Source organism: Pinus tabuliformis, chromosome 6 (assembly GCF_031772625.1).
Source record: "Pinus tabuliformis cultivar Carrire ecotype Pingquan chromosome 6, CPIR1, whole genome shotgun sequence".
NCBI lineage: Eukaryota > Viridiplantae > Streptophyta > Pinopsida > Pinales > Pinaceae > Pinus > Pinus tabuliformis.
The window spans coordinates 702,991,430-703,014,089 of NC_142292.1; the positions used below are offsets into that span (position 1 = coordinate 702,991,430).

The 22,660-nt window shown below is 39.5% G+C and overlaps 1 protein-coding gene across 2 annotated transcripts in view; it reads left to right on the top strand.

The window, feature by feature from the left end:
• Positions 1-22,660, top strand: part of LOC149260620 (uncharacterized) — a 368,482-nt gene that overhangs the window by 135,736 nt on the left and 210,086 nt on the right. For both annotated transcript variants that reach the window (XM_089420916.1, XM_089420919.1), the window contains exon 9: positions 7,659-7,764. In XM_089420916.1, coding sequence (XP_089277042.1) covers positions 7,659-7,764 — 106 coding nt within the window. The remainder of the gene's footprint in view (positions 1-7,658; positions 7,765-22,660) is intronic.

The following is a 22,660-nucleotide window of genomic DNA, read 5'->3' on the forward strand; positions in this document are numbered from 1 at the left end:
CCTAGGTGCTTTAGTAGGCCAACAAAGGTGGACAAGATTGGGGGCTGCTGTTCGTTGCAGGACTATTGCTGAGCTGAGTGTTTCCTAAAGTTTGTTCACAATTACAATTGTGAACAACGTGTTTTAAAGGCTAATTATGCAGTCTTATTGAAGGACTAATAGATTGTGAGAAACTCAAGTGTTTGAAGTTGATTATATAGTATTAAGTGGTTATTGAAGGACAAAAGCCATTGTGAGCAGTTGTGTGTGACAAAGGTTGAATGGAGCAAATATCTGTATGTTTTGATGCTAAAGGACAACCCGAACAATGGATAAAGAGGATTGAAAGGGCTGAAGGAGAAGGGGTTCCAAAGCAAGTCAGGTTATTTATCTCTATGTTTTGTGGGCAGATTGAGGATCAAATGGATTTGACCTCAAGCCTTAATATTTGTATACTATATATATTAGGTGTACTAGTGATATGGAGGGCCATGATCTTTGGTATGAGAGCCCCATGATTCTTTTATTGATGGACTAATAAAAAATTTAGCTTTGGGCTCAAATCCCTGTGTACTTTATTGATTTCACTGTTGTAGATTTTTGCTGTGCCAAGTGCTTGTAAGTTGAGGGTTTCTAGTGTGTTTATATGCCTTGTAGCCGTAGACGAGATCTAGGCCTAAGGAAAATTCAACAATGGTAAAGAAATTTTGTTTTGATGAGAGTGATGGTATGGTGATGAGAGGACATGATGGACCAATGAAGAGGAAGACTCTAGCTCTCAAGCTTGGTTTCATAATAAAAAAACTGAATGTCTTCACTGAGCTACGGTTATTATGAAACGTCTCTTTGTGCATCTTTCCTGCAATTGATTTTTCTAGTAAGACATCATTCCATATTAAGATTGTAGAGGAAGATCTCAACACTTGGATAGTGTGCAATTAATCGAGATTCCTTGAACTCTCTCAAAACCCTAGATGCACGTGTGGGAGATGAGCAGCATTATGCTTCTGGTTGAAAGGTAGCCTCATTAGCTTGCTTTATAGATGTTTTCCATGCAAACACTAGCTAGATAACTGATTACAAGGGGTTTCATGTGAAAAAACCAAGGAAAGAAGAAAATAAATTGGTTTGAACAATTATATGGTTTCATGTTAATGTTATTAGAAGAGGGTACCTAATTTATATCTCTGTTAGTCTAAAACTCTCTTGAATTGTCAAACCTCTCCTTCGTGTTCGATCTCTGAGATCCCATTGCAGAACCCGCGACCCTTTGAAAGGATGCAACGACATACTTGCAGCAAGAAATCACCTTGATCTACACACCCTTGGCCTTAGGTAGCTCGTTTTCACACAGAAAGGCATTATTTTTGTCTCCTCGATGATCATCGGCGATATACAACAAAACAAAAATGTGTTGCTTGGAGCAACAACTGCTCATCTCTGTAAGAAATTGATTGGTTGTGGGTTCAAAAACATGAAAGATCTAGCGATGGGCCGTTGGACATCTTGATGGATGAACCCACAACTTGAAATTCAACACAAATATGGATTCAAATACATGCAATCATAGATTCATCTTACTTGTGATAAAAAATTAAAATATCTTCATAATAAGGTGTCAATGCTGACGTTTTGTTGATTCATTTATTTAATGGCATTAAAAAACGAGGGGGAATGCCTGCATATGTTGTGAATGCGTGGATGGAAAAATATAGTATTCACATCATATTTTATTACTTTTGTGTAACAATAATAAATCAAAAGTTTGATTCATTTATTTAATGGCATTAAAAGAAGAGGGGGTGTATGCATAAGTTGTGAATGCATGGATGGAAAAATATAGTATTCAGATCATATTTTATTACTTTTGTGTAATAATAATAAAACAAAAGTAAAATTGGAATAGGGGTTAAAGTGATTTTTTTGATTTTGGGAAATTGCATTTTATATGTTTTATCCCATTAAGGAGGAAGTGGGAGGTATAAGGATAAAATTCATATGTTAATTTGGGAGATATAAGGGATTAGGCAAAGTTGCAGGGAATTTTTTTATATAATTGGAGTTATAAGGCTGAAGGGTGGTGGTTGCCCCATCCAGCTAGGTTGTTGCAACCTCTTCCCATTCTTGAGGGAAAATGGGAGAGTATCTCCATGGATTTCATCAGGGGGCTTCCAACGAAGGTAGGGCAAGGATTGTATTTATGTGGTGGTTGATCCACTGACCAAATATGCCCATTTCTTTGCCATTACGACCCGGTATTCAGCCTCGTAGGTGGCCAATTTGTTGTTTAGGGATGTCATCCATTTGCACGGACTCCCTAAGACCATAGTCAATGACAAAGATAGTTGGTTCATGGGGGGATTCTAGTAGGAGCTCTTTAGATTATTGGGTATTGAGCTCACCCCAAGCACGAGTTACCACCCATAGACGGGCGGTCAGGCAATGCGGGTTAATATATGGTTGGAGGGCTATCTCAGGAACTACGTGATTGGGCAACAGAGGGCATGGATTCGATGGCTGCACTTGGGCGAGTATTGCTACAACACCACTCATCACATGTCCATCGGTATGTCACCCTTCTGTAGTTTGTATGATTATGATGCCTTATCTTTCAATGGCATTGTTTTTGGAGATAGCAGTGCCCCAAAGGCTGAAGATTGGATCCTAGAGAGCCAAGACATTCTCAAGGCTCTCAAGCACAACTTATTGACGGCGCAAAATCAACAAAAGATGTATGCTGATAGGCACAGGGTTGAGAGGCATTTGGAGGAGGGAGACTTGGTGTTCATATGACTACAACCATATAGACAGTCCACCTTGAAGCAGCAAGGGGGCGAGAAGCTGCAACCTGTTGATTTGTGTAACTTGAGAGGTATTCCAAGCCCTAGGGTTCAGGGTTTGGAGGGAAAAGCACTACAAGGGTCACTTGTGGGCTTGGAACCCAAGGTAGGGGTTTTGCACCCATTGAGATTTGGGCCAAAACCATGAAGAATTTGAGCATGAGAAAATTTGAGGTGATAGAGCTTGGCTTGTCGATTCAAATGCTCCAAAAATCACTCAAAACGGAGCTCTAGAAATGAAGATATGAATTTTTGAAGTTGACAATTAATTATGGATAGTGAAGTCATGTAGGCTTGGTCCAAGAGACATGTCTCTTCATCAATTCATGGAGCCCTTCATTTAGTGTATAAATAGAAGGTGGAGAGGAGGCTAAAGAGCATCCATTTGTGCAACACTTACACATGTGAGCAACTCGTTGGAGAGGAGATTTCACTGTTTTGGGCCACAGAAAAGGAGGACAAGCACAGGAGGCTGAGGTCTCTTCTAGGGCATTTTAGAGGAGGCTGAAGTGCAGAAAGGAGGGTCAAGGCCATGTTCTTGGAGGCTGAAGTAGTAGAGGGAAGTCTGGGCTGTTTGAGGGCCAAGTAGACCCTATTCTAGGCAGACCCTATTTTAGGCACCCACAAGCCTATAGTGCCTTGCTGTAGCAGGCCACGGGTAGTTAAGGGTAGGCCAAAGGTGCTGGTAAGGGCTAGACTACCCAGAATTATAGCGTGAAGGGTCAACCACCTAATGAAGGGCAATCACACTCCTATATAGCTAAACCAGGCAGAATTGACGACTGGTTTTGGGATTGTAATGATGCCCTAACCAGGCTTAGGTGGCAGCGTAGGAGTGGACCTCAAATAGTGGGATGGAGATGTGTTGTTGAGGTGTTGGATCTGTGTTTTTAGGTCAGATTTGGATCAGATTGTTGGGCAGTCTGTGGGAGCCAATTTGGAGGCTTGATTGGGTGATTGAAAGTCTTCATCAATGTAGATCTTGTAGTGTATCTAATGGGCATCATTGGTCTGGTGGATGACAACGTGTTGATAGCCCAAAGTAGCCCTGGATGAGCTATCTTGAAGTGATGAAGAGGAGTTGAAGGTTGGGTGAAGTTTGGCGCCGAAGTGCAGTGCTTTGATGGACAAAGGTAAATGCTAGCCTGGCAGTTTGGAGCTCCGGAATTAGGCCTACCTAGAGAGTAGATTGGATCAGTTCGTGTACATGCTACAGAAGTGACTTGCAACAGTGTTAGGTGGCAACCCTTCTCGAGTCTCGATGTGTTGTCCTTTGAAGGACTAAGGGGCAGCTAGTGAGTAGTACAGGTACGAAGGACTGACAAGACAAGATACAACATAAAAGCTGCAATGAAGTTTGTCATTGTATCTTGTATACCATAAACTGTTGTATTATTCAGATTGGTTTAATATAACAAAGATTGGGTTGTACATTATTGTATAATATTTGTTAAAAATTGTGTATACTTTTCCATATGTGATGTACTATATATTTTCCGCTGTGCAAAGTAGTTCTTGTTGAGATTCTTGGTTTGGTAGCGTCAAAGATTTTAAGATTCTAATCTAGACCCAAGATCGTGGAAATTCAACGCAACCAAGTTTCTATGGGCCGTATAGAGTGGTTACGAGAGTTGGAGAGGTGGCCTATCAGCTGGAGCTTCTTTTGGGGAGCAAGATTCTCAACATCTTCCATGTTTTGTGCCTTAAGAAGGTGTTGGGCCAGCAGGTGAAGACAACTGTAGAGTTGCCCCAGCTTGATGATGAGGGGCATCTGGTTCTGGAACCAGAGGCCATTTTGGAGACTCGGGAAAGGAAGCTAAGGAGCAGGACCGTCAGTGAGTTTTTCTTGCATTGGAAGAGCTCACCGGATGAGGATGCCACTTGGGAGGGTGAGCATATATTGTAGCATCCAACGCTAAAGTTGCTTGGGGACAAGCAAGATTTTGGAGGGGAGGATTGTAATGTCTCTTCCTAATTATTTTGTTACAGTTTTAATTTCCCACAATTTTGGATAGTTTTGGAGGCCATGGAACCCACTCAATTTTGATAAAAGGACTTAGGGAAGAAAAGGAGGCTGTATTATTTTGTTAGTGGAGTATGGGGGCCACCCACATGAAGAAAAACACACTTGGCCAAGTAAATAGTTCGAATAGCCTTGGAGGGAGTCGAATGGCAAGGTGGAGGGGCCCACATGGGAGGGAAGGCCCACAAAATTATAAATTGGAGGAGCTCATCCTTGCGAAGGATTTTTTGCCAATCGAACTCACTTTAGTTGCTCGAGCTGCTCAGCTAGGTCAGTTGTTGTTTAGCAACGAGTTTTCCGTGCGGAGAAAGCACCCTTCTTTGGGGGACTTCGAGTGTCACCCTAGAGAGGTTTTGTCACGTCATTCCGGAGGAGAGTTGGGTAGATTTCAACACCTACATTCAGACATTCACTCAGCCATAGCGTGTTCCAAGAGGACGCAGGAGGAGTACACGTGGGGATCATTTCAGGGGTCTTCCGGGGAGCAATTGCCGAGAGAATTTTGGTGAGGAATGTTCAGGGACATAGCATGCTTGGGGCGGAGTTTGGGAGCTGGAGGAGACACGTACAGTTTGGTACGAATTTGTAGCTCCTGGGCCAATGTAGAAGCCTCTCACTGGGTACACGTGGGAGTTGGAGGATTGTGTTGTGAGGCTGGTACTTGCTGGGAGAGATAAGGGAAACCTTTGGGGGAGTGTTTGCAGCAATTTTGGAGTGCTTGGGGAAGGATTTCACTGGTGTGCAAGCAGGCCGTACTTCCCAGCAGTTTGAGGAGGACGTGGTGCTTTGGGGGCCGAATTTCGGGGGTCAAAACTAGGCCAAACCCTTTTTGGGTTTTGGTGGGTTTTGCTTGAGGAGCTTGGGATTAATTTGGCGGAATTTTCTGAGCACCAGGGACGGGGTTTTCAGCAGCATCTTTGCAGGAGACAATGCAGTTTTGCTGGGGCAGCGCAGGGCATCATTGAGATAGCTGATTTTGTCATCCGGGCTTGTCGTCTTATCACCTGGGCTTTGCTATGCTTGCCTTTGGGGCAAGCCCAGGTGCACTCCTTCCACATTATTGTACTATTGCTCCAGAATCATAATAAAATGGCTCAGCTGCTTCTTATTTTTAGTCTATTTGTGGGTGTGCACTAAAGTTTAAAATTTTCTGCTGTTGAATTTGTTGTTTGCTTTGCATATCACTTTTTTTCCTAGTTTGGAACATTATAGTTAAATCTATCCCAAAACCTGACATATCCAAAGCTAGTTATGGGCTAGACTGTGATTCAAGCTGAAATGGTGACTTTGTCATGGCTGACATAGTGGTAGGTGAGTTGATGGTTTTATCGAGTGCATGTGGATCGTAGAAGACCCCATTTATGGTGCAGATTCTAGAACCAAGAATAATTGATGACCCCGGTGTAGGTATAGCACTTAGGGATGAGGACATTGCATTCTTCGGATCTGACTCAGATTGCAATATAGGTGGTTCTCCATTGTGTGGAACACACTTAATACTCTTATCTCAGATTCTTGTTCAATGGACTGAATAAAGGCCAATGCCACAATGGTTAGATATATGTATTATGGACAGCTCCAGTTATGATGACCTTTGGCTCTGATTTTGTCAGAGGCATTTCCATTTGATGACTGAATTAGTATGAAATCAATGCGTTCCTCATGTTTATGTGATTTCTTCCATTGAGTATACACCTCCTTCACCACTACTAGTAATTAAGAGTGGGTTCATGTGGGGATGCGCATGGCCAAGCCCACGTCCAGAAATTAGTGACCCAAGTTTCATCGTTAGTCTTCAACTATGTGGTTTTCAGAGATTCTTCAGTGTTTGGCATTTTGGAACTTGTAATTGATCTAAATTTCATAGAGCCCTTTGGGGATGCCTTCCCCTCTCCTTTCATCTCGTGAGTCTTTTTGTATAACATGCCTTTTTCGCCTCTGTTATAATTATTGACAATTTTGCTAATTTAAAATGCATGTGGCTTGGATCTTTTCCTTTTTTTCCTATGAATTAATTTTGACTTCTCTAAGGGCGGATCATATAATTTTTTTTGAGATTGGTTTTATGTAATTGAGTTGAGGGCTTATTGATGCTAATTGTTGACTTTTGTTTGCAACTAATTCAAAGTTTTCTTTGGAAGGGGGTTCAATTATTAATCCTTTCCACAGAAGTGGACCTAATAATAGTGTTCTAGGTTTTTTCTTTCTTTCTTTCTTTCTTTAATTTATTATCTTTTATATTTTTCTTAAAGAAAAAGCTATATTAAAACATTAAAGTCTTGTTTATAATTTCTTTTCATTTGGGGGATGCCTTTGGCTGTTATCAATGATATTGTGGTAATTTCGAAGAGCATGTTACTATGTATTTGTCTTTAAATATATTAAAGATTACTATTTGGTATATACCATTTTTCTACTCTTTTTCAAAGGAAAACCTCGTGGGGAAACTCCAATTCCTCGCATTTGCAGATGGTATCCAGTGCAAACTCATTGGCGCTGATTACAGCACCTGTCCTGGCAGGGACATTGAGTGAGGCACAAAGGCATCAAGCTCGAGGAATCGACCTTGAGACCTCGTGCATGAATCTTAAAGCATTCAACCACTCGAGCTAACTGATTGGGCTTCTATTGTTTATTTTTGTTTTAGAACATAATTGTTTGTCCAATTATTGTGGTGTATGTAGAGAAGCTTTATTGGTTTTCAATTGTGATGTTCATATCTTAGAATTTTAATGGTAAGCAATGATTAAAAGATAGTTGTTACATGATGCTTATTTTGTAAATTTTACTGAAGTAATCATTGTCATAATTGACAGGTACCTTCAAAGCCCTGAATCAACAATAACGTCAAAACAATGCACTAACTATCATTTCTTCAATACATACTTTTACAGTAAACTAGATGAAGCATTACAAAACCATGTGAGTTTTTATATCCTTGAAAATAATCTGTTTTCATTTCAACGTACTTTTCAGAAACAAGAAAGAATTGAAAGGTATGAGAATTATGCAGTAAAGGGTTGTGGAGTTTTTTGAATTACCTTATATATTAAGAAAGTCATTTTATTAAACTTTTACATGTACTTCAAACTTTTTTTTTTCCTTTATAGCTTATTTCTCTAATGTATTATTTCTGATTTCGTTAGGTGGTTTGGGCAGATGTAGTAGTTATGCCAGATTTTGAACTATCTTTACATAATCTAGCTTGTGTGTTAAATGAGGTATTCCATGGGTGTACTTGTGTTCTGTCTCCCAAATTTCTTTCATGTTACCAAGGCAAGGTTAGAGGGAGATTGGATCAAATGCCTTGGTTTATAGATGTGAAGAATGGATACAACTATTGAGTAGAAGATTCGAAGTCTCTTGTATGAGACGTCGAGGGATGCAAATAGGTAGCAATTCCTCTAGAATCAGGGTTTTGAAACGTAAGGAAAATATATATTTTATTGGAGGTAAAGATATACTTCTTTTTATTAGAGTGACCTCATACATGCTGAGGATCCTTGTAGACTTGCCATGCATAATTGCAGGTTACATGATGTTTAGTTATATAATTGCTCATTGGAGATCACAAATTGTGCTATAACACATCTACTAAGCTTTTGAGGTTGTGGATGCAAGAAATAAATGGTTTGATACATCTAATGAATATCTGATACTGTGGGTGCAAGAAGCGTATGGTCTCTATACACTAAGTACATGGAGTGAAGATGCCTCCTATGAACCTATAAATGTTTTACTGTGGATGCAAGAAGTGTATGGTCTCTATACACTAAGTGCATGGAGTGTTGATGCCTCCTATGTATTTATAAATGTTGTATTCTAGATTCAAGAAGTGTATGGTCTCTATTCTTTAAGAGCATGAAGTGTTGATGCCTCCTATATATCTATAGATGTTGTGTAGGCAACTTATGTTAGGTTTGGATGACTTAGGCACTTCTTAGATCCTTTGTTGAAGTAAACTACACGAATGATAGTAGCAGTGGTAGTAGTAGTTGACATAAAGTTCATGGCATTTTGTTTGAATGCCCTTGGTTCAAGGATGTTCGTATAAGCTTTTTTCTATAGAGAGTGAATGAAAGTGAAATGTAGTTCATCAATTTGGTGGTAGTTTAAGAATGTCATCAATCTTAGGAGGGTACACTACATGCATTTACTGTTATTTAAATGCCATATGTGAGACATTTGGTAGATGAAAATGTGGTAATTCTATATCTAGATGATATAGAGATATGTTGTAACATACCCAACCCCTTATCACCTAATTAGGGATGCAAGGTATCCTACTATTCAGACCCAACCTCCTAGGTAACCATAAGGAAGTGGGGTTGTCAAATTTTTACTTCATTTTAACCACCTTAAAACTTGACCACCTTAAAATGCCAAATGTTATGAAAAATAATAATTAATTAAAGAACGGTGTTGATGATATTGCCGAAATATTGCAATATATCATAAATATCGCGATATTTTCGGCTTAACAATATTATTCCTGACTAAATATTGCGATATTTTCCCTTTTGAAAATATCGCGATAGTTACGATATATCGACGATATTTTGCCAAAATATTGCGTGACGATCCTATTTATCGCCGGGCAAGTAAGGTTGGCGCTACAAAACAACATTTTGGCTTTTTAATTGCTCATTTTGCTTTGTTGGTCGTGGAGAAGGAAGGGGAAGAGCTTTGTGGTGGTTTTCAAGGAGGGATTGAGGATTAAACAACCATTATCATCACCAATCAATTTTTTGTTTGTTTGTTTATCTTCTGGATCAAAGATTCAAGATCAGTGAGACAAACTTCATTTCTTCCATCAAGAGGTATGTTCTTAAAAACCCCTATGTTAATGATTTTTTTCAAAGATTTAGGGTTATGCTTGCTTGCCTCTTTGCCTCTCAACATTTTGCTTCTTTGTTTTTTTGTCATTTGCTATGACTTTCATGCCCATGAACCAATGCAAGTGTTTTATCCATATTTGGGCAGCAAGCTTCATTTTTTTGTTAACTTTCTTATGCACCCTCGTATTGTCATTTTTTGTTGGATATAATGTAGTAAAAAATATTTTTTAAAATGAGGTTGCTGTTATTTTTTGTGTATGGTGCCCTAGGTTTTAATTTTGACGCTGTCCATTAATCCACTACAAATATGTCAAAGCCCTTGGAGCCATTTTGGGAGTATGGGGAACATAATGGTGGGACACATCGAGAATATCTATCATGCAAATTGTGTGGGACCAAGATGATAGGAGGGGTTACGCGATTGAAATACCATCTAACTAGACTCCCTAGATATGATGTTGGGATTTTTACGATTTTTAGTGCAGAGCTTATACAAAAAGCTCTTGAAGCAATTGATAAAAAAACAGAAAGAAGTAGAAAGAAACAAGGTTGAACGTGCAGACAGATCTTTCGAGATATTTGCTTGTGAGTTAGAGGTTGAGGGTAGTGGGAGGCACTCCACAACATCACCTGCTGATGTTACTAGGAGTGGGAGGTCATCCTTTTTTGTTCCACCAACTGGACATGGAGCACAACCTTCCATAAAATGAGTTAAAAAAAAGGAGAAGCAAGAAGCAGATAGAGTTATGGATTGGGGAGGTGTATTTTCAGGAGTGACTTACCTCTCAGCGTCACCAAAAACACTCCATTTGGAAGCCAATGTGTGATGCTATTGCTATTGTGGGCCCAGAGTACAAAAGTGTTACATACGAGGAGTTGCGAGGGCCAATCCTTCAAGCATAAAAGTATGACATCAACTCTAGATTAGCGGAGTTGAAGCAGACATGGGAGTTGTCTGGATGCATAGTGATGTTTGATGGTTAGAGAGATAGGAAGGGTAGGACCATGCAAAATTTCTTGGCACATTGTTCTAAAGGTACCATGTTTATTAAATCAGTGGATGCATCAACGCATATAAAAGATGCAACATTGACATGTGAGTTGTTAGATGGGTTCATTTGGGAGATTGATGTGTAGAATGTGGTGTAAGTCATAATAGATAATGCAACTAATTATGTGGCTGCCGTCAGGATGCTTATGGAGAGGCATTGCACATTGTTTTGGACTCCATGTGCAACACATTGTATCTATTTGCCGCTTGAGGATATAGGGAAACTTTCCTTCATGAAGGAGGTGATTGATATAGCTAGGAGCATCCCCAAGTTTATATATAAGCATACTGTTCTTAGCCTCATGAGGAGATACACTAGAAACAGGGAGTTGCAACATCTTGCAATTACACGTTTTGCCACTGACTTTACTACTCTTTAGTCTTTGCTTTGATGCCAGTTTGAGTTGAAGCAAATGTTTGTTTCTAATGAGTGTTGGATTGTAGGTATAGTAGGAGATAGGATGGGAGAGCCATTACAAAAATCTACCCTGACACATTTTGGCAAGGGGTAGAAGAAGTGTGCTCATTTAGTGAACCAATAGTAAATGTTCTGAGATTGGTAGATGGGGAGAAGCCTGCGATGGCTTATTTGTATGAGGCCATGGATAGGGCCAAGGAGACCATTCGTGCTTATTATGCAGACAAAGGTTATGCTGGGCTTAATAGACAAATGATGTTATGGGATGGCTTCATGTAGCAACACTCTTCCTCAACCCCGCGTTTTCAGACAAATGCGGCTTTGATTTTGATAGAAAGGTGATGGAAGGGTTCCATTCCTGTATTCATAGGATAGTACCTGATCTTGAGTTTCGCAACAAAATGAATTGCTAGATACACTTTTATCGAGATTGTGTTGGCCTATTTGGCTTTGGTTGTGCTATTCAGGAAATGACTCGCTTCATTCCACGTAAGTGATAAGTCATGACTCATTAGAACTTTCAATTTACTAATTTATAATTCAGTTTTTTAAAATTCAATTATATTTTATTTGAAAGTTTAATTATGTTTTAAGTTTTAAAGTTTTTTTTCTTTATTTTGTTGTAGATATTTGGTGGTGAAGTTATGGAGGGCACCAAATTTGCAGAAATTGGCCATAAGAATCCTGAGTCAAACCTGTAGTTCTTCAGGGTGTGTGTGCAATTGGAGTGTATTTGAGAAAATACACTGAAAGAAGCACATGTATAACTTTGAGCTTCAACCTTCAACTGTGCAATTACATTAATTGTAATTTTAATTTATGTTCCTCAAGTGTCAAGACTCAATATTTTTTTGACATTCAGAAACCAATGGATCTAGATGCCATTTCCCTAGACAATATTGATGTATTGTCTAAGTGGAGTGTGGAGTCTGAGGTTCCCATCATGGAGGAGTCACCTACATGGTTAGAGGAGGAACCATTAGTATAGGGGCAATAAGAGGATGAGGACTTGGGGGAGGATTAACAGATAGAGGAGGAGGAGACTGTGGGAGCGTTAACGTCAACACCATCTACTATGGGTATATGAGACCACAGTTTTGTACCCAACAATCATTATTTGACATTAGGTGCATGGTCAGGGCCTTCTACTGCTAGAAGCAGGCATGACAAACAACCCATCTTGTTTTCTCGTAAAAGGGGGAGAGGGCATTGATCTCAGATAACTAGTTGTTAGTTTTATTTGTTTTGCTACATATAACTTATGATGATGAGATACTTTTATATTTGTGATGTTATTTTGCATTGGTTCTCCACATTCGAGTCCTTGATTGGACATTTATCGGGGATCAACAGGATTTGGTATTGCTTTTGATGTATCTTTTTTATTTTACATCCACTACATCATATATATCAGTGTTTTTTTCATATTTATGTGCCAATGTGTTTATTTTATGTTGTTATCGCTTTATATGTTTAAAAATCTGAAAAAATGAATATATTATGCATTTTTTTATGTTTGCCAAGATTTTTCGATATTTTGCCAATGTTTTCACTCATAGTGCCGAAAATATGTTTTCAGAACCCTTGCCGATATTTTGCCCATACCGATATTATCAACACTGTTAAAGAGTCATGACTTCCTCTCATGATTGTTTAGGAAAATGTGCCCTAGGCTATGTTTAAGCCGGGCCCATGCATGGAAAAATCCATTTATCATTTTTATTATTCAATCTTACAAATATTTATACTGTGCATTCAACTATTTCTCTAACATTTGGTATTGATCCTCGTTTTCTAATTTGGCCATTGGTCATATTGTTTGATATGACGTTTGGCACAATTACCACCTTTCAAAGTCCCTTTGGTTACCTAGGTCTTTTTTTTGTTTGCCAGGTTATGTGAGTCCTGATATTATTGGCACGCCTAACCTGTGGCTCGAGTAGTCGTGACCTAGAGGCATCTAAGTCTTCAAAATCACTTGAGGTTCGCCCCTGGTTTGGGTCGCACTAGCCCTTAGCGTGTTTAGATTTTTTCCCATGGAGTTTCGAATGGGTGACCTTTTCACCGCGGAGTGCCTTAACAAAATACCCTGTCACCATTTGCTCTACACCCTGTAGGCTGGTTACCTAGGTCTTTGACCACAATTAAAAAATAAAAAACAAGGCTCTTGGCACATACAAAATTCATAATTTCCATTGAATGAAGTTAAAGTAAGAGAAAAGGGAAAAGGAGAAAAAAATCAATATATAATTAAAAAATGTGGAAGACAAGGTGTGTACAACCACCATCTATCTACACAGTACCAACTGCTGTTGCCACCACAACTACTGTACTTTACTGGGATTCATACAAACACCAATTTGTATTCCATACACAACCACCATCAATTTCTGCCCATTGGTTATGTGAATTTATAGACAACCATTTGAATAGTTTCATCTGTACAATTGCAATAAAAAGCAATTTCTAACATCAGTCCATACGAGAAGTAATCCAAATAGCCTCTATATAATAAATTTGTGTCAGTACTGTTGATCATGTACATGTCAACAGTCCAACAAACAGGGCATAAAGCAATGGATAAATTTTTTCAAAGTCATTATCATCATGAGGCTTCCAGTTTATCATTGTAATCCTAAATTTTGCTTTTGTATTGTAAAAATGATTCTCGTATGACTATTAATCCATGTAACAACACCTAGGTAAGTATATGATTCTTCTCAAAGGGTTTCACTCTAGGGAGTTTTTTAACCTCACCAAATTATGTGTGTTTGTAAACACGAATAATTGACAAAGTTTTTCTCCTAAATATTCCCCAAAGCTAGGGTAGAATTCATTGATAAGGTCTTAGGTGAGTCCTAATGTTTATCGAGCCTGTATTTTTTCATACTAGATTGTATGTCTTTTCGCAAAATTTGGTTCAGTCTCAAGGGTCTATGTCTATGTGTATTTCCCCTTCTAAGGGTTGAATTTGTAATATTTGATGTAAAAGTGTGTTTAGAAATATTTTTGGTGAATGGTTCCTCATAATTAGAACACCATTACCCAAATATTTTTTAGATACACATAGAGAGGAAAAATAATTAATCCCCTATTGAGTCATTTTAATTTTAATTTTGGAAAAAATAAAAATAAAAGTAGCCAAAAATTATCCAAAAAATAAATGAAGGAAAAATCAATTACCCTCCAAGTGGAAAATTACCAAAAAATCATGGGTCAAAAAGAAATTAATTTTATCACGTCCTCCATCAAAGTAAAGGTCAAAATTTTGAGAGAAATTAAGACTTTGGACCATGGTGGTTGAGTCAAGGATCATTTTTCAAGGACGAAAGGTTGGAAAAAATATGCTTTGGATCGGGATCAAGACCTCCATCAACAAATTTGAATTTTTTGAAGATCAAGGGACAAGATTTGATTTTGGCATGGATCAACAAGCAACTAGCTGTTATTCTCCAAGATCAAGTCAAACTAGTCGTTGCTTCCACATGGAGGGGTTATTCCCTCTCATTTTTTCTATACAAGGAAGCTATCAAGCTCCTCTTGGTATCTTGATCTCGCTAGATCATTTTTTTTTGTACTAAGCTATAAGCTCTGTTGGAATTTCTGCCTTAATAATGACTTTAGGGTTTCAATTCAAGGTGTCTCTCACTTAATGATTCTTTGTATGTGCTGAATGTGTTTAATGCTTTAATTTGTGCTATTATTGAATATTATTGTTTCATAGCCAACAATTACTTTATTGTTTCCGAGATAATTAGCACAAATATCTTGCTTTAGCTTTTGGGCTAGAGTTAACACTTAGAAGTTGGTTGATCTTGCAGGTATCTTTAGATCACTGGCCTATTTGTGTGAATCGAACCCCGATGAAACTAATGATATGTTTTTCAAGTGTATAGAGATCTTTCAGGTATTCATCCCTTGGGGGAGGCCCAAGTTCATGGACTTTTAGGTTATCACATTTTGTTTGGACCTCGAGCTTGTCTAATGAATCTATTTTGCAGAGTTTGGGCTTGTGCACTAAAATAAAATTATTTCCATCAAATTATCTTGCAAAACTTATTCTTCTTCTATTAATTAATTACTTGCTATTTAGAGCAAATTTTCTCTTGTAAATTATTGTAAGTGATTTGTAAATATTTTGTAAATTATTTCTAATCCTTGTAAATTATTTTTATCACTTGTAAATAATATTTTTTGGGGTTTTATTTGAGATTCGAGAAACTTCTAGATATTGTGTCTTGGACTCTATTTATCCATCTTGTAGGTACTTGATATCAAAATTTCAAAGGTAAATCTGAAGCAAAGGTCACTTGCCATTATTCAGCGCAAACGATTGGGGTTTCTGGGCCAACCTCAACCTTAGGAGCCATCCAGCGCAAAGAAGCAAGTCGTTCAACTTGTGAGGGTTGATCTAGGGTCTGGAGATCAAGATCTGCAAAACCGAGGTCTTATTTTGCAATGTCTAGCCTCCTTGAGGAAGCCGCTAGCCCTATAGGGCTTCTCTGCTACTGCAACTAGGGTTTTTTCACTGGAATTTATCGCTTGATGTCTTGGCAAGCTAATTTCGTGGAAGAAATCAAATTTTTTTGTGGCTTATATTCATCAATTCGCTTCATCAAGGGAAACCACAAGGGTTTGAGGGCTTATAGCCCTAGCCGTAGCCTCTAGGAGGCCTTTCTTGTGTATCCGCAACCTCTTTTCACCCTTTTCAAGAGGGCACAAGCCTAATTAGGCCTCTAGGCCTAGGCTGTAGCCCTAGAAGGCCTCAAACAAAATTTTTGCGAGTGATCTCAAGGCTAACATTTGTTTTGCAGGCCTAAAGTAAATTTTTGACAAGGGTTTGTAGTGGTTTCCTATCATATTTTGTCATTTTGTGAGCTAATATTGGGTTTGCAAACTTCCTATCCATTCATCAAGGGTTTCAAAGGGCTCAACGTTCATTTTTTTTGGTCGTTGAAACCCTTGGAGGCCTAGCCGCTAGCCTCAAGGCCACTTTTGGACTTAGCTGCATGGGTTTCTAGGGCTTCTAGCCCTAGTTGCTGCCCTAAGGGGCCTCTAAACCTCAGCCATTCCCTTAATTTGACATTTGGAATTATTTTTGGGCTAATCCTTTGTGTTTGCACTTTACAGGACTATTGTACTTGTTGTATTTGTTGAGGCTTGGTGGCCAAAGAGCACTTTCTTGGTTGGAGGAGGATGTGGGACGATTTCATCCAGGAGGAGATCATGAGGAGTGTGAGAGGTGACAGCAAGAGTGGTGGGCGAGGTGAAGAGGAGAATGTTACTCTTACAGCAAAGGGCAAGAAGGGAAAGAATATCAAGAAGGGGTATTCTAGTGGAGCAAAGTAGGAGAAGGGGAAGTGGAAGGTTAAGGAGGACATGAGCCAAGTGAAATGCTTTGCTTATGGGAAGATGGGTCACTATGCTATTCAGTGTCCCAACAAGAAGGGTAAGAAGAAACAAGGAGTTGCAGCTTCAACAGATGTGGATGATTTTGCGACTATGTTTGATTCAGAGTGTGCTTTGGTGGTGAGTTTAGCCATTCATGTGACATCTTCCCATGCATGGTTCATAGACAGTGGAGCATCTTGCGATGTTGACTTGGAGGTTGTGCTTGGCAACAACTCTAAAGTCAAGGCAACAGGTATGGGGACAATTTCATTGCAGAGGGAGTCATCACCTCCTCTCAAGGTGACTAATGTTCTTTATGTTCCATGGTTGAAGAAGAGTTTGATATCAGTTTCTAGTTTAGGGGACAGGCAATATGAGGTATTGTTCCGGAAGGGACAAGTGTTGATATATCCCAGTGGATCCAATATCGAGTCTGCTCGTGTGATTGGAGGTCAAAGTGGGAGACTATACAGACTCGTGTTTCAGCCTATTTGAGCTATGGTATCGCAAACGAGTAGCAGCGAGTTATGTGAGTTGTGGCATAGGAGAATGTCCCACTTGCACCATGGAGCTTTTAGGATGTTGAGGGAGATGGTTACTGGGTTGCTTGACTTCAACATGGAGCATCTTGATGTGTGTAGGGGGCGTGCTTTGGGAAAGTACACCAAGTCACCTTTCCAGAGCAGTGACAACAGAGTTGTAGGTATCCTTGATCCTGATGTGTGCAGGGGGTGTGCTTTGGGAAAGTACACCAAGCCACCTTTCCAGAGCAATGACAACAGAGTTGCAGGTATCCTTGATTTGATTCATTCTGATGTATGTGGTCCTATGTCCCATGTCTCATTGAGTGAATATGTGTACTATGTGACCTTCATTAATGACCACTCCAGGACCTGGATTTACTTCTTAAAGACCAAGGATGAGGTCTTTCGACAATTCCAAGAGTTTAAGGTTCTTTTGGAGAATTAGATAGGTAGGCAAATCAGGGTGTTCAGATCAGATAATGGGGTTGAGTACACTTCTGCAGAGATGAAGGATTTTTGTGGAAGTGTTGGCATCAGGGGGGATCTCATTATGCCTTACAACCCTCAGCTAAATGGGGTGGCAGAGAGGAAGAATAGGACCATTGTGGGTGCAGCTAGAGATATGCTGCATGATCAACGTTTACCTTTCTTCTTATGGGCCGAGGCGTGTAACACTGATGTTTATTTGCAGAACATGAGCCCACACAGAGTCTTGGGGAGCAAGATTCCTAAGGAGGTGTATACTGGCTGGAAGTCGGAAGTTGGGCACATTAGGATATTTGGGTGCCTTACATATTCACATGTCCTTGAGGAGAAGAGGACAAAGTTGGAACCCACAACAAGGAGGGGTATTGTAGTGGGTTACAGTGAGACCAACAAAGCCTACCGCATATATCTTCCTACATAGAGGAAGATTGTCCTGAGGAGGGATGTGACATTTGGGGAGCAGAGGGCTTTGTGGAGGTCTCCGGAGGTTGATCAGGTAGAGCAACAAACTCCTCAACGGGGGGCCACATTACAGCTTCCAGGAGCATTAGGTGGTACATCAGGATCAGGAGGCTCACCTTCTTCAGGGATGACAGGTTCACAGAGTACAGGATCACTTGATGTATGATCATCAGGTACAATATCTTAGAGTTTAGGATCTCCTTTGGTTATTTCAGAGCCTTCCTTGCCAGGAGGAGAGGCACTAGTTGAGGATTTTCCTATATCACCACAGGAGGCTACTACAGGGAAGGGGAAGCCAAGAGGTAGTGGGGAGACCCAAGTGGTCAGTGAGGGAGAGTAGACCACAAGAGGAGTTATGTGGCTTTGTGGCAGATGTTGTAGAGACAAAACCAACTAGTCTTGAGGAGGCCGCTAGACAGCAGATCAGGAGGAATGCCATGGTGGAGGAGTATGCCTCTATCATGAAGAATGATGTTTGGGAGGTAGTGCTACGTCTTGATGGGAAGTCAGTTGTGACTTCCAGGTGGCTCTACAAGATCAAACATGTTGCAGATGGCAGCGTGAAGAAGTTCAAAGCTCTGTTTGTAGCACGGGGGTTCTCATAAGTAGAGGGAGTTGACTATCAGTAGACCTTTGCAGCGGTTGCTTGTTATACTTTCATTAGAGCAGTGATATCTTTAGCAACTGAGATGGGTTGGAGGATTCACCAGGAGGAGGTGTACATTGAGTAGACAGAAGGCTTTAAGTTGCATGGGAGGGTGTCTCATGTATGTAGGCTGAAGAAAGCCTTGTATGGATTGAAGCAGGCTCCGAGGGCATGGTTTGAGAGGATAGATTCCTACTTGCAGTAGATGGGTTTCCAGAAGAGTGATGCAGATCTGAACCTATATTTTATCCTGGCAAGTGGCATCCACTCATTTTGGTAGTGTATGTGGTTGACTTGTTTATTACAGGGGAGGTCAGTCTCATCCAACACTGCAAGAGAGACCTTACTTCAGAGTTTGACATGATTGATATGGGGCTGATGCATTACTTTCTGGGCTTGCAGGTCTGGCAAGAGGATGGGCACATCTTTGTGGGCCTTGGAAGGTATGCAGGAGATATCTTAAGGAGATTCTGTATGGATGGTTGTAGGCCTATGGCTACTCATATGATGACCAACTGGAAGAATCTTCATGATGCTGATTCCGAGTTGGTGGATCCCACCTTGTGTCATTAGCTAATTGGTTTTTTGATGTATCTGATCACCACTAGATCGGATATTTGTTTTGCAGTCAACACATTGAGTCAGTTATGATAGAGCCTAGGAGAGTACACTGGGTGGTTGCAAAATATGTGTTGAGGTACTGACAGGGCACAATGGATTATGGGTTGGACTATGTCTGGTGTGATGAACTCAGATTGATTGGTTGCAAACTTGCACGGACTCAGATTGGGATGGCAGTGTCGGAGATCGAAAGAGAACTTCCAGATGTTTTTTCTCATAGGGCTTGGTAGTTGTGTCATGGTTCAACAGGAAACAAAGATTAGTGGCATTGAGCATTGCAGAGGCAGAGTACATGGCAATGAATCAGGCAGGGTGTAGGGCGTTATGGCTTCACAAGATGCTTCATGGTCTATTTGGTCAAATGCTGAGACCAACTACGATTTATTGTGACAATCAGAGTTGTATTAAACTCTCTAAGAATACAATATTTCATGGTCAGTCAAAGCATATAGAGATTAAATATTACTTCATCAGAGATTGGGTTCAGCAAGGGGCTATGGAGCTTAAGTACATATCCACTGATGAGCAGGTAGCAGACATTCTCACCAAGTCTTTTCCAAGAGGCAAGCATGTTTTCTTTAGAGACAGGATGGGAGTAGAGAGCAACACCTTCCTCAGTAAGAGGGAGTGTTGGAAATAGTACCAAGGGGAGGTGTTACTAGGCATTTATCCCTTTTATCGTAGTAGACACATTAATGACTTTTGTCTTGGTGACATTTATTAGTTATATTAATGTCATGGGTGGAAAAATTACTTAAGTGTTATACCATGTACTTTTCTAATGTTAAAGTCACTTGTACTTTATAAAGTGACTTTATTTGTAGAGTACATTGTGTACTTTTCTAATATTAAATTAAGGTGAAAAATTGCTTTATGAGAAAAATAGAAAAACAACTTGAAAAAGGTACTAGGAGGCTTTTAAGTAATGGGGCCAATGTGTGAGGGCGGTCAATTGAGAGAGTTAGTCTCAACCACTCATCTTGAGATTTGGAGATTAAATCTCAACCATTGAATCCTAGGTTTAGGGATTCTATCTTTTCTATGAAGACAAAAGAGGAAAAGGAAGAGCTTATTCTTCACTTCATTCTCATAAGAGGCATTGAGAAGAGAGCAAGGAGAGTAAAGAGAAAAGATTGCAGAGAAAGGAAAAGAGTTCACACATCAAACTAGGACAGTGAGCAGCCCTACCACAAAGTCCAAGATTTCTGGGCACAGATCTCAAAAATTTAGGGCCCGAAAATTTCGGGTAGCAGCAACAGGGCATTTTTCTGGGTTGTTTCCAGACTGAGTATAGGCCGAAATCTGTGGAGATTTTAGGCTGAGTTTAAGTCTAAACAGAAGGGAGATTTCAGGTTGAGTTAGCAGGAGTTCAGGCTGAGATTTGTATGGATAGAAGGCCGAGAAAGGAGCTCCCTGTCACCGTATTCTCCAAGTCACCTTCAGCTCACTGTTCAAGGCTGTTTACAGTCAGAGAGGAGGCAACAATCAACTCATTGTTTAAGGTTGTTTACAGTCAGGGAGGAGGCAACATTTTGCAGGACCTGTATGCTCAGTTTGAGAAGACAAAGCTCAGACAATCTTAGCTTAAGACTGAGAGAAAGCTCATTTCTCAATGTAACCTGGTAGTGACTTCAACAAGATAATAAGGGAGATAAGTTTGATTTTCTCTCTATGTATTAATTTCCTTTAAAAGCAATCTAAGAACTCTTTGAGGACCAGTTTTCCCCAAGAGGCTGTGGGGTTTTTCCGGGGTCACCTTGACCAAAAATAGGTGTCTCACATGCTTGAATGCTTGCCTAACTTTTGTATTAATTTCAGCTGATAGGAAATGTGAAAAATAGTAGAAGTACTCTTTGAATGTTTACAATTAATGTATTCTGAAATTTATATCAGCATGACAAGACATGTGGGTTGGGCCTATACAACACGTGCAAACTTGTAAACTGGGTTAAGGGTGCAGATCATAATTTTTCTACATTAATTACTCTAAAGAAGCTCAAACACATCTCTAAATAAGCCTAATAACTCTAATAAGTAACACTCGTCACTTAAGGACTTGATTCTATTGTGTTTCCTAGCTTCTCATTCAAATTTTGGGACTGTTTCACATTAGTAGCTTGCTGTTCTGATTTACATAATCCTGGTGCATTTTCAAAGGTAATAGCATTGTGGGAATTCATTGGTGAATTGGTCATATAAGTCTTGCATTGTCTTTGCTCTTGCATCCTTGCATTATCATTGCCAAAGTAGATATAGTGTCTCTTTGCATCATTACATCATTGCATTATGAATTGCTGTTAGCAATCTCATTAGCGCTTGTTACTATTGTCATCTATTGTGCTTCATTGGTTTATGATCCAAGTGATAGTTTGCTGTCATATTGCTAATCATAAGAAGACCTTAATATGATCTTGTTGACAAGCTCTAATAAGCTCCTAAAGTAATTGAAATTGCTAATTTTGTTTCATTGGAATTGCTAAGCCTTACTTCATTGTGATAAATTGCTCTAATTTGTTCTTGTGCACAATTGTTGATCATAAGTGGAATTAACTAACACATTAACAATGCTCTAATAAGCTCTTGTTAATTGTGTTTCATTGAAGTTGTCTCTATTGTTTCATTGGGATAATTGATAATTGCTCTAAGTACTTCATTTACTCGCTCTTGTTATCTTGTATTGATTATCATTTGGATTTAAAGTAATCTAATCTTGTTGAGGTACTTAACACATTTAATAATCTCGTTTAAGCAATCACTCAAATCTTGCATTTTCATTCTAGGACTGGAACTGTATTTAAAATTTACCTTCAAGCATAAGCTTGGTTGTAAGAAAGATAGGACCACCTTTCTCGCACAATTTGTGAAGTCTAGACCCTCATCCGAAGTTAACACATTGACCCTGCAGTTCTCTTGTGGGAAATCACTTATAGGAACAGATTCCAGAGGCATTAGGGTGGTTAGAATCCCACGGGAGGTATTGTTAATAAGGCCTTAGCCCCCTTCCTTTGGGCTTCTCTCTACAACCTGCGTTTGAGACTAGCTTCAAAAAAATTGAGGGACAGGGTATATTTAGACGAGGCATATAATTAAAATCTGCCAAGAGCTTGCATCTCACATAGATCTAGGTCCTGCACCTCATATAGGATAGAATTTGCATATAGTAACAATTGTTCATCTGGTTACTTGGTAAGCTAATTCAAATTGTGCAAATAATTTATCTCAAAGGCACTGGTCTCTAACTTACAATTGTAATAAATCTAATCAAGTGGTGCTTACCAGTCATACTTGCCTCTTAATTTTAACCAAGTTGCTAGGCCATTAAGTTGTGTCTTCCTAGCTTGTTGGTTCTGAACAAGTTGTTCATCATCTCATCCATAGGGA